The sequence below is a fragment of the Podarcis liolepis genome (assembly GCF_965112155.1).
Source record: "Podarcis liolepis genome assembly, chromosome: 12".
NCBI classification, from domain to species: Eukaryota; Metazoa; Chordata; class Lepidosauria; order Squamata; family Lacertidae; genus Podarcis; species Podarcis liolepis.
The window spans coordinates 50,620,177-50,632,986 of NC_139563.1; the positions used below are offsets into that span (position 1 = coordinate 50,620,177).

A 12,810-nucleotide genomic window follows, 5' to 3' on the forward strand; every position below is an offset into this window, starting at 1 on the left:
GATTGGCAAAACAATTCCTATGAAGATTTTGCATGTGCCTACACTCAAGGCCCTCAGCTGAAATTTGGCTTCAGAAAGGATGGAGAAGGGGCCAGATGACCCCCTTCTTGAACTCTCTAGCCAATTTCTGCTTTGTAGAGAGAGGAGTTGCAAATAGATAGATGATAGACAGGCGCACACCTGTAGAGACTGTACTTGTTTTATTCTAATCAAAATTAGGAGTGCCATTTGTAGAATACAAGGACTCAAAATTGCGAGACTGGTAAGTCCTTCTGAAGCGCCACTATTCATACTGGTAGCTGCCAGCTCTCAAAATGGAAGTTCCACAGCCTGTCTGCATTCAGAATACCAAGTTGTGTGTCCTCTGCTGCTCGCTGTTGCTTTGCAATGCAAATTGGAGGGTTTTGTATCACTCAGCACTATATCCATGGCAACCGAAAGAGAAAAAAGAAGGGATATTTTTTTGGGGGGGAGATAAGTTTGCATTACTTCCTTAGTGGAGTTTAATCCTTTCCCTTTGTGCATGGGCCAACAGGTCAAACTGTTTTAAAGGGACAACAGTGTCTTGCTTTGGAATCGAAGCAGAGAGGAGTTCCTGTTTTAGAATCGGCTTCAATTCTCTCTCCTGTTCCCTCCTCCCGCCCCACTGCCCACATCACTAAAACTTAGATGACTTGTTGTTCTCCTCTTCCTTTTACTGAGAGGGCAAGCGAAGAATCATCCATCGTAGCTGTCGTCTCAGAACGCCAGCATTTGGCAAAAAGCCCTTTTTGGCCTTTCGTGGAAGGCTTTTTAATTCAATGGGGTTTGGGAAGGCAGGCCAGGAACACAAGTTCCTGTACCTTGGCTTTTCAATCCAGGGATCTGTGGAAAAACACAAATATAGAGGCACCAGACTAGCAAGGACCGTCCTATTGTATCCCTGCAGAAGCGGCAGAAACCAGGACAAATTGGACTTCACCATCATCTAAGGACCCTTGTCTATCCTGGTAAACTTTGAGATTCCCTTCTTCATATAATTAATGTCTGGATTAAGTTCAGGGAAGGTTTTGCTCATTCTTTGATATCTTGAAGTTGTGCTTGTCGCAGAGGTTTTTGGAAAAGGCAGTGATATCTAATGTTTGAGTTCTGACAGACTGTCGTTTCCTTACAATTTGCAGAGGAACTTGCTTCCAAGTTAAGTTAAATGCACAGGACTAGAAACTTAAATACTTACTTGGGAAGAAACATGAGTGGAAATCCTGGGGCAGGGGTGGGGATAATTATTATAGCACATGCTAAGACATTTTTTCCTTTGGATTCTGAAGTTTAAGAGGGCAAAGCTGAATATCCTGAGCTCACTTCCTTTTTTATACTGAATCCTAACAAGTTTTGGTGCTGCCGTAATGTTTGTTTTTCTCTAGCACACTCTTGACTTCAAGCTGCACCTGATTTTCTGGATCTATAAATATGTGTAGAACTCAAGACAAAATATATCCCGAGCTACTGCATGTATAAGAATTAGTAGCTTTCAGACTTGGGCTGGCATCCTCACATGGAAAAAAAGATGTATGCTGTCAAGAGTTAGCATTAGAGGTTAATGCAGTTGAAAGTTGCTGCTTGGCCCTGATTCTTTAAAAATGCAGATAGACGTCAATCTTCTTATGGTCGACAGCTGACCATAGAAACCCAGGAAGGGAGGTACGTAAGTAAGTAAGTAAGTAAGTAAGTAAGTACACCTTTTAAAGTTGCTTCCATGAACTCAAGAATGTGCTAAGTATCGCCAATCGTATCTACCTGCTAAATTTGACGAATTTAAATGCTTCCAGTTACAGATAGGTAGCCGTGTTGGTCTGCCATAGTCAAAATAAAAAAATTCCTTCCAGTAGCACCTTAAAGACCAACTAAGTTAGTTCTTGTCTTAGAGAAAGTGTTGCATAGTTTTCTTGCATATTCAGTGGGATACGTGGATTGTAGAGGGTTCTTAATTCTAAGACCCTTGGGTATAATGTCCAGGTTCTTGCATTTAGTAAGAAAATAGATATCAGTCTGTACCTGTGCAAGTTTCTTGGTGAGGTTGATGGACTTCCATTTCATGCGGCTCAATGTGGTGCCTTCCATGGTTCCAGTTACAGATAGGTAGCTGTGTTGGTCTGCCATAGTCAAAATAAAAAAATTCCTTCCAGTAGCACCTTAAAGACCAACTAAGTTAGTTCTTGTTAGTTCTAAGTTAGCAAGTTAGCAAGAACTAACTTAAGTCTTTAAGGTGCTACTGGAAGGAATTTTTTTTTATTTTGAATTTAAATGCTGTCTCTCTGCCAATGTCAACCCCATTCCCCTCTTGGTGCAGAACATACAAATGACTGATTTTTCTTAACGTGCTTTTGCCTCTGACTTTGCTCATCTGAGGAATCTCTGCCACTTTATGAAGAGGAGGGCTGATGGCCCTCCATAGATTGCCAGTAAAGATACTTAAGATTTATTGGTGATACTGTTGAAGTCTAGGATCTGTTGCGACACTTCTGTTGATGTGATTGTTAATGTGACTTGCGATTGTCTTTGTTCGCTTATCTGAAGCCTTATTTAAATCAGAAGCCTGAAGTTGTTTGCCTTGGTGCACCATTTAGACCAGTGATGGCCAAACTTGGCCCGCCAGCTGTTTTGGGACTACAACTCCCATCATCCCTAGCTAACAGGACCAGTGGTCAGGGATGATGGGAACTGTAGTCCCAAAACAGCTGGAGGGCCACGTTTGGCCATGACTGACTTAGAATCTGCCATGCTATAGACGTGAAAGATACATGGGAATGACAGGGCTATGTCTAGCTGATGGCAACCTGCGAAGCTTTGACGGGCCCATGACTTCATCACCAGGGAGATTTCAATGTGATGGCTGCAACTGAGTTAACAGGGTGCATCTTCTCTTAGAGCATGCTCTGATCTGTCACTCCTGGTGCATTATGTGTGGGGAGATGTGTGTGCCTAATGGCACATGCCCTGCTACCATGTTCAGTGGAGCAACTTCAGAGGGTCTCAGTATACACATAGGCCCTTGTATACAATTGGAGCAATTGCACAAGGGCCCTGTTCACATGGAATGCCTTTGCAAGCATAAGTGTGCGCGCGCACATTTACCTGTTTGAAGGTGTACTACTCAGTGCACACGTGTCAGATCAGAGCTGGTGGGCTGTTGTTGTGGCACTCCTTAAAGGTAAAGGGACCCCTGACCGTTAGGTCCAGTCGCAGACGACTCTGGGGTTGCGGCGCTCATCTCGCTTTATTGGCTGAGGGAGCCGGCGTACAGCTTCCGGGTCATGTGGCCAGCATGACTAAGCCGCTTCTGGTGAACCAGCTCACGGAAATGCTGTTTACCTTCCCGCCAGAGTGGTACCTATTTATCTACTTGCACTTTGACGTGCTTTAGAACTGCTAGGTTGGTAGGAGCAGGGACTGAGCAATGGGAGCTCACCCCATCGCAGGGATTTGAACCGCCGACCTTCTGATCAGCAAGCCCTAGGCTCTGGGGTTTAGACCACAGCGCCACCCGTGTCCGTGGCCCTCCTTACCTCCATGCAAATAGACGACATGTGGAAGGCAATCTCTGAGATGAGCATTTGTTGCCTGCACTTGTGGCCAATTAAGTGGTTGGAAGCCCCAGTCCTACTTTTCTTGCTCTGCTCCTTACATCTTTCTTTCTTTCTTATTTATTTATTTATTTATTTATTTATTTATTTATTTATTTATTTATACAAAGTAATAATCATAAATGAAAATAAAAATGGGCACCCCACCCCCAAGACCATTCCATTGTAACTATCCAACCTCCCCAAATTTCAACACCTCTTGCAATGGTTTGACGCCTTTCCATTTTAACAGTACAAATTCTACAAATACCTTCCATATCTCCTTCAAATCGTTTCTCCTGCATGTCTTACCTTAATAGCACATGTTAATTTATCATCAATGGCTATATCCCACAACCCTTTATACCATTCTTCCATTTTATATTCTGCTTGCCCCTTCCACTTCCTAGCTATAATAATTTGTGCAGCTGTCAATAAATTTGTGAGGAAGTCCTTCATAGCCTGCGAACCTTCCACCCTATTGTAAATTGGCTTTCGGTTAGCTTTAACCCAGTGATTTCTGTTATCTGCTTAAACACCCCCCCCCCCAAATGTACATATTTACACCCCCACCACATGTGAACATAAGTCCCGGTTTCCTGGCATCCCCTCCAACATAACACCGAATATTCCTTGTTTATTTGATTTAATCTTACTGGTGTACAGCTTTTTATCATTGCAATTATATTTAATGCAGCACAAGATTCAGGTTCAGACACTGTCAAGGAAAGAGCTCGTTCCATTCCTTTAGCAATTTTGACAAACCTTTTTATCCACTTAGCTAATATTTCATAATCCATCCAGTAGTGTTTCATATGCAGTTCGCTGTATCATGGAGCTTATTTCATATAAATTGTACACAGGTTTTACTAATGCACATTTGGTCCAGTCTTTGTTCCACCAATCTCTGTAGCCTTGAGTTCAAACAACAAATAATCTAGTGGCACCTTAAATATTACCAGATTTGTTGTTGCTTAAGCATTCATAGACTAGTACAGTGGTGCCCCGCAAGACGAATGCCTCGCAAGACGGAAAACTCGCTAGACGAAAGAGTTTTCCGTTTTGGAGGTGCTTCGCAAAACGAATTTCCTATGGGCTTGCTTCGCAAGACGACAATGCCTTGCGAGTTCCTGCGGGTTCCCCCCCCCTTTTTCTAAGCCGCTTATCAGCTGATCCGATCAGCAGATAAGCCGCTAAAAGCCGCTAATAGCGCTAATCCGCTAATCCGTCAATGGGCTTGCTTCGCAAGACGAGAAAACCGCTAGACGAAGAGAATCAAAGAACGGATTCTTTTCGTCTTGCGAGGCACCACTGTACCCACTTCATCAGTGTTTTGCTGTAACAAACGAAGCATTTACCCTCCTGGAAGTCATCTCAATCCAGAGGCAGTAATTTCTGAATTGCAGTCATATTGATATGAGTCTCTGGCTGGCTATAACTGAGATCTCACTGTGCTATCAGATATAAATGTTAATATTTGGCTTTTTAAAAACAGATTAAATGATGACACTTGCTCGATAGTTTTCTGACTGGTAGGCTTGTTAGTCTCTTGCAGCAAAACTGACAAAGAGTTTTGTGGCTCCTTAAATATTAACCGGATTTGTTAAGGCATAAGGCATGGTGCTCTGCTTGCGTTGTGACCTAAAACGCCCATCTTCCCTTGTCATATCCAGCAGTTATACAGCATAATATTTTTTATATATTGTCTTGAATAAGCCACAAGCTCCAGCATTTGCGTGCTCAGACCCAGAACCACACACACCCCCTTAAATAAATTCAAACATGACTCAAATTTTTGGTTTTCGTTTTTGGCAGAATTTATGCCACAACTTTATTGATTGCAGAAAGTGACTGCTTGCATAGGCTCTGGTTCGACTAGCTCCCTGCCATGCAGACGACATACGACGGCATAGCAAGGTCAAGCGCAAAGCCCTAAAAGTAGGGAGAGATGGGCAAGTGTTCCAAATGCACACGCCGAAAGAGGAAGCTCTGGGTCACATGCATGGGCATAAATAGGTTCCTCGAACCCATTGGCCAGATTGTACCCAGCTTTGAGGGACCTACCAATCAGGTGTTGTGGCTGACCAACAGAACCCACCCACAACACAGGGTGTTGGTTATCCAGGTCTCACCGCAATACGTGTCCTCTTTAAGGGATGACCCAATTTGCAAACACCAGCCACTTCAGTGATATCCAGCAGTTATACAGCATACAGTGGTGCCTCGCAAGACGAAAAGAATCCGTTCTGTGAGTCTCTTCGTCTAGCAGTTTTTTCGTCTTGCGAAGCAAGCCCATTGACGGATTAGTGGATTAGCGCTATTAGCGCTATTGGCGGCTTTTAGCGGCTTTTAGCGGCTTATCGGCTTAGCAGGTAAGCGGATAAGCGGCTTAGCGGCTTAGAAAAAGGGGGGGAAAGGAAAAAAAACTGCAGGAACTCGCAAGACATTTTCGTCTTGCGAAGCAAGCCCATGGGAGATTCTTTTGCGAAGCACTCCAAAACGGAAAACTCTTTTGTCTAGCGAGTTTTCCGTCTTGCGAGGCATTCGTCTTGCGGGGCACCACTGTAATATTTATATATATATATATTGTCTTGAATAAGCCACAAGCTCCAGCATATTCAGGAAGATTCTTTACTGCTTCCCTCTTGGGGGCCTCTGAAGGTCCACAATGTTCTCTTGCATATTGCCAAATTATACAGAAGGTGGGAACCATTTTACCAACTGATTTTCTAGGCCGAAAGTTGCTTTTGGAGAGGAATTAAGAAGGAAAACCCAAATATGATGTGTGGAGCTCAATACCACACAAAAAAGTGCACTCATCTGAAAGGACACACTGACCTGAAAAATATGCATCCTGTCAAATCTGCTGTTAGAGGTTAATATATTTGAAATCTAAAATCAACATGCACAAATTCAGCAGTGATAATTTAGATTTAGTATAGCTTTATTTGTTCTTTCAGGTGAACAAAAGTGGACTTAAAGTTGGGTTCAGTGAGGGGCATGCAAAAACAGCAACCCATGTCCAAGATTGTTGAGAGGATGAGCTGGAAAAATTCCATGTACACTGCTGCAAACTCCTTAAATGAAGGGAGGAATATTAATGTGGCTATTTATTATTCTTGTTATTTACTTGCTTTCTTAACTGTCCTTCACCCAAAGGCCCCAGACTGGGTTACAACAATTTAATGATTGAAGCAAGAAAGAATCGGTCGTATAAGTTTGGTATGGGTCTTGCTAATTCCCTTGCCATTTACCTAATAGTCTATATTTTATATAGCTGTCTACAGCTATATTGTGTTCTATTAAGATATACCGTATTTTTCGCCCCTAGGGATGCACCGCCCTATAGGACGCACCTAGTTTTTTTTTGGGGGGGGGAATAAAGAAAAAAAAATATTTTCCCCCCAGGCACGGGGCTGGCGCAGGGGAAGCCCGAGCTTCCCCCGACCCCAGCCCCCAGAACAGCCTGCTATCTGCAAGCCTAGGGAGCCGCGCCAGTCTCCCCAGGCTTGTGGAGAGCTGCGCGAAGCCCGGGCGTGCTCTTCAGTGCGCCCAAGGCTTCGGAATGCAGGCAGCTCTGCGCAACCTTTGGGAGCCCGGCGCGGCTTGGCGCCGGGCTCCCGAGGGTTGCGCAGAGCTGCGCGGAGCCCAGGAACGCAGGCAGCTCTGCGCAACCCTCCGGAGCCCGGCGCGGCTTCGGGCCGGTCCCCCGAGGGTTGCGCAGAGCTTCCTGAAGCCTGGAGAGGGAGAGGGGTCGGTGCGCACCGACCCCTCTCGCTCCCCAGGCTTCAGCAAAAGCCTGTATTTGCCCCATAGGACACACACACATTTCCCCTTCATTTTTGGAGGGGGAAAAGTGCGTCCTATAGGGCGAAAAATACGGTACATTTTCCTCATGAAATGGCTGCACCAGACTGATTTGCAGAGGCATGACGTTCTTCAGTTTTCCACTCAGACCTGAGTTGACTTTTTCAATCAGCTTTGGTTGGTTATATATATTTTGCAGTGGAACTGTGTTGGGGTCAATTTGACCCCTTCACAGAATTGTAGTAACTCATGCAGGTCTATCACAAGTCATTTTAGGTTGAATCCTTATGTATCCTCAATCTGAACCCTTCTGTAGATCCTTCTCTCCCTGTTTATGAATGGTTTCCTCATTGTCATGTTACTCTCTTATCAAAAGAAGACCATTGGATTTCCATTTCATGTTCACCACCCCTGATTTAGAGTTTTGTGGATATTTAATGTACCTACAAGGGTACTTGGGTGGTGCTGTGGTCTAAACCACTGAGTCTCTTGGACTTGCCAATCAGAAGGTCAGCAGTTCTAATCCCCGCCACGGGGTGAGCTCCTGTTGCTCAGTCCCAGCTCCTGCCAACCTAGCAGTTCAAAAGCACGTGAAAGTGCAAGTAGATAAATAGGTACCGCTCCGGCAGGAAGGTAAATGGTGTTTCCATGCCCTGCTCTGGTTTCGGTGTTCCTTTGCACCAGAAGTGGCTTAGTCTTGCTGGCCACATGACCTGGAAAAACTGTCTGTGGACAAACGCCAGCTCCCTCGGCCTGTAAAGTGAGATGAGTGCTGCAACCCCAGAGTCGTCTGTGACTGGACTTAACTGTTAGGAGTCCTTTACCTTTTAAAAAAATGTACCTACAGTAATATATGCAGGTATCTTCTCTATTCTTTTTAGTACAGTGGACAAGGAATTTGGTGGGCACACCAGAGCAGTCATCTTCAAGCTTTTAAGACACAGAATTCAAGCATGGTTTCTTCTGATTTCCTTTATCTCTCTCTTCCCAACTCCATGCACCCACTCACAATGCATTATTCAGAGGAACTGCTTTTGTAAAGCACCGGTGTGCAATACTGCATATACCCACAACCCTGGGCAATGTTGATCTGGTGTAGCTGTTTGTGTGTCCTTTCTTAAGGGTCAAGTGTTAGGGTTGAGCAATTTGTCTTTTAGATTGTTCCATTATCAGCTTCCAGGATATTCCGCTCTTATTAAGATGAGCCAATAATCTCCAAGATTCTTTTGCTCTATCCATAGAGCCTTTATCAAATGAAGAGCACAGCAAACTACTCCACACTCCTGGACTGAAATTGGGGCCTCTGGCAGTGCTTTCACAATTTTACCCTCTTGGAGCAATAAGTTGCTGGTTATGTTAAATCTCTCCCCCCTCTCCAATTCCCAGATTTGGTTTTCTAGCTCCAGCTGCTCATATTTATATATTTTATGATTTTGGCTCATATATGATGATACGGCCTTTATAGCTTTATGTCCCTATATCTTACGCCTGCATATGCTGGGGTTTTTCTTTTATATTGTTTTCCATGAGCACCGTCTATTATTTCCGCAAAGCCCTTTTCTTTTCAGCAGCATAATGTTCTCTGATGTCCGACATCTGATTGTTATTGGGGATTTTGCTCTCGTAAATTAAGGTTCATGGTCTACTATGAGAACAAGTGTATAATAGTATCTTGGCAATAGGGATTTTGCTATTAACACTGGATCAAATCTAGTATACACAAGTGTTGTCTCAGAAAAGAGAGCCAATTTCTTTTTATCCAGATGCATAAGCCTCCAAAAATAGACCAACCTGTGCCACAACATGCTTAAGATTCTTATATGGTTAGTATTATATCCAGGGCACAGTCTCTGTAACATTTACATTTCTTAGCACATGTCTTAATGTTTTTAGTTGTTCTAAAATCTTCTTTGCTACTCCTTCTGATATGCTAAGATAACTCTTGTTGACACTACGTCAACTTTTCTATGCTGATACAGTGGTACCTCAGGTTACATACACTTCAGGTTACATACACTTCAGGTTACAGACTCTGCTAACCCAGAAATAGTACCTTGGGTTAAGAACTTTGCTTCAGGATAAGAACAGAAATTGTGTGGTGGCAGCAGCAAGAGGCCCCATTAGCTAAAGTGGTGCTTCAGGTTAAGAACAGTTTCAGATTAAGAACAGACCTCCAGAATGAACTCAGTACTTAACTCGAGGTACCACTGTAATTCCTAATACTATTGATGTAGTTCTGCTGTCACAGGATTGATTCACACAATCCTTTCTATGTACAGAAGAAGAACTTGGCAGGCAACGTGTAGATCAAATTTGCTTGTAAGGCAAGTGATTACCCAGGACTCTATAAACATTTCAGTCGATGTCAACATTTTGTTGCGTCATTGCCACAGAGGTTTCCAGTTACACCAGGGGTTGTCAACCTAGTCCCTACCACCCACTAGTGGGCGTTTCAGGGTTCTAGGTGGACGGTTCTAGGTGGACGGGAGGGGGTTCTACGGCACAAGCTGAATCCTCCTTCCATCGAGCACTGGTGGGCAGTAAGGAAATTTGACCATCAGGAAAGATGCATTAGTGGGCGGTAGGTATAAAAAGGTTGACTACTCCTGAGTTACACTAAGACAGTACACTACACTTAAAAAAACAGGCAGTCAGGAAACATTGTAAGGACCCTGTGAATTCTACTTTAGATAGCTGGTTATTCAGGTTGATGACATTGTCCCGTTTAGTTTTCTGATTCTCCAGTTTTCTAGAACTCTCCTTGTACTAGCTGCTTTATTCACACTGTTAATTTTTTCTTAAGACGTTTGCATCTCTTGTGCATCCCCATTCCATACCCTCCAACATTTCTCCAATGGAAATAGGGATGCCCTATTCATTTATTGTTGTTGTTGTTGTTGTTATCCGACCATCTGATGGGGCAACCAGTTGCCCCAGTCACACTGGGTGGCTTCCAACATGTATAAAAACATAATTAAACATTAAAAAACTTCCCTATACAAGGCTGCCTTCCCTTCAGATGTCTTCTAAAGGTTGTATACTTATCTCCTTGGCTTGAATGGCATAACTCCATACCTTCCAACATCTCTCTGATGAAAATATTGACGTCCTAAGGAAAAACAGGATGTTCCAGGATCAAATCAGAAACTGGGATGACTTCTGTAAATCCGGGACTATCCCTGGAAAATAAGGACACTGGTAGGGTCTGTCATTCTTCCTTCCCACTTTGCAGTTGTTTTGAGGCTGAGGGCTTCTTCTGTAGGCAAATGTCATTTCGAATGTATCCTGAGGCTGATTCAGATACAAAATTAAACCTCTGCTTAGGTTACATTAATGAGCCTTCAAGGAGCCTCTATTCTTTCCTAGTTTTCAAAACCCCATAGTTTGCCGCCTCGTTCAAATCAATAAATTGTGGTTTGTGCTTGCCTTGTAAACCCACTCTAGAAACCAGAATTTTATGCTGATGAGTCTCAAACTGAGAAAGGAGGGAGTTGGAGGGAGTGTGGGAGCCAAAGGTGGCATGAATCTTCATTCACAAAACATCAGATCAGCCTAGTGAATTGGTGTCGTTGTCCCATGGATACTACGAGCACTTTTTCCTCAACACTCAGCCAAGTGGTGTAAGAGCTTTTTATCTCAGCCAGCTTTGGGCGGCTGACATTAAGTTGATGGGATGAGGTTTCAATATTTCTCCTGATTAGTCTCAAGGCTGCCGTTTAGTGAGAGTGGGGCAGTTGACTTCCCCGTGTTTCTGACCACAGGAGATTATTCTTCAGGAGCTTTTTACACATCTGGCAAAGCTCACTGGTTCTATGCTCCAAGTTAATTAACAATGAAACAATTGTTTAGACAATTAAATGGACCCAACTGCTAGGGTATGTACACCAGAGGGCACAAATACCTGTGCTTCAAAAAAGAAGGAAGGAAGGAATAGAAAATGAAAAAGAGAGGGGGGGTTCCTGTTTGTTTTATGTTGATAACTTTTCTATAATTATATGACACATTAGAAAAGAAAATAAATCAGTTTTTTTCCAGTGTATCCTTCAGTGTGTTTTAAGATCAAGCTCTGCTCTTTTACCTACAGCTCTGATGCTCAACCAGATCTTCTTCTCCACAACTTCTTCAGCTTCATCCAGGGTTGTCAATCATTCATTCATTATATTAAACTGATCTTCATTCCATCTTTTTTTTAAAGACGTTTCATTTTTACACTGAGATGTTCTCAGAATCCCATCACCATGGAACCAATATTGACACTGAAAAGAAGAGAGGACTGCTTTCATCAACCCACATGTCATGGACGCAACTGGGTGAAGATTTTCCAGCTCCAAAAGCTGTGGTAGACAAGCCTCTTTCTCCACCACAACTTGGTAAGAGGTTCTATGAGGTGTTTTAAGATCTTAGTATCTAAAGGTCCCTTATCTTCCTCACTTGGGAGCCAATTTGGTATGGAATGAAAATCAGAAGCATTGTGGTGGCCATCCTATTCATATTTACGGTAGCTGGGAGTAAGTCCCACTGGACTATATGGGGCTTACTCTAAGTAGACATGTATTGACTTGTACTCCGTGTCACGTTGGTGGACTCCATGACATGATTCTTTCCCATACTCATGCTTTCCTAGTTTCTGGAAGGAGTGAGACTGCAGTGTAAAGGAACCTCCTTAGGGCCTGTAGATGTTCTCATTGTGCAGTGATGTTCTTGTGCATTGTCTACAGATGAAACCTTCAGACTCATATTTCAAACAATACATAACAGTTATGCAGTAGATAGTTGTGTTGCTTTATTGGCAGGGTGGGGGGAATCAAACAGCCACAGTATGGCAATTGAGTTGTTTGGTCACATTCTAGCCAAATAGACAAGAGAAGACACAGGTTCACATCCCCAGTAACTATGAAACTTTGTGGTTGGTTCTGGGCCAGATACAATCTGTTTGCCTAACCAACCTTGCAGATGTTGTGAGAATAAAATGGAGGGGAAGAAAGAACCATTTATGCTGCTCTGAGCTCTTTTGAAGAAATCTGGGGTGGGTGAGAAAATAAGTAATATTCTGCTGTGTCTAATTTTTAGTGGACCACAAAGAAAAGAACCTTTGCAACTGGATGGACTCTGGTTTCTAGTAAGTATGAGCAGTCCTGAATAGCATGATCAATTTTTAAAAACTAATCCTTGCAATTGTACGGATAAAGTGTTTCAATATGAAGAGCCAATTGTACCTCTAATAATGAGATGGTTGGAGTGGATAAAAATCTCATTCATACACACACACACACAGAAAGAGAGAGGTTTGTTGTTGTTTTTTAAAAGGAAATACCTTGTCTCTCTTAATAAGCTTCATAGGAAAATAATAATAATATATAAAATAAAATAAAATATTATTATTATTATTATTATTATTATT

The 12,810-nt window shown here is 42.9% G+C and overlaps 1 protein-coding gene across 3 annotated transcripts in view; it reads left to right on the forward strand.

The window, feature by feature from the left end:
* Window positions 1-12,810, forward strand: part of ITPRID1 (ITPR interacting domain containing 1) — a 67,786-nt gene that overhangs the window by 6,301 nt on the left and 48,675 nt on the right. The window contains exons 1-3 of one of the 3 annotated variants that reach the window (XM_083467867.1): window positions 612-989; window positions 11,605-11,779; window positions 12,480-12,528. In XM_083467867.1, coding sequence (XP_083323993.1) covers window positions 11,626-11,779; window positions 12,480-12,528 — 203 coding nt within the window. In that variant the 5' untranslated portion in view covers window positions 612-989; window positions 11,605-11,625. Of the gene's footprint in view, window positions 1-611; window positions 990-11,604; window positions 11,780-12,479; window positions 12,529-12,810 lie in introns of those variants that run through there. The other 2 variants (XM_083467865.1, XM_083467866.1) reach the window with 2 other exon arrangements.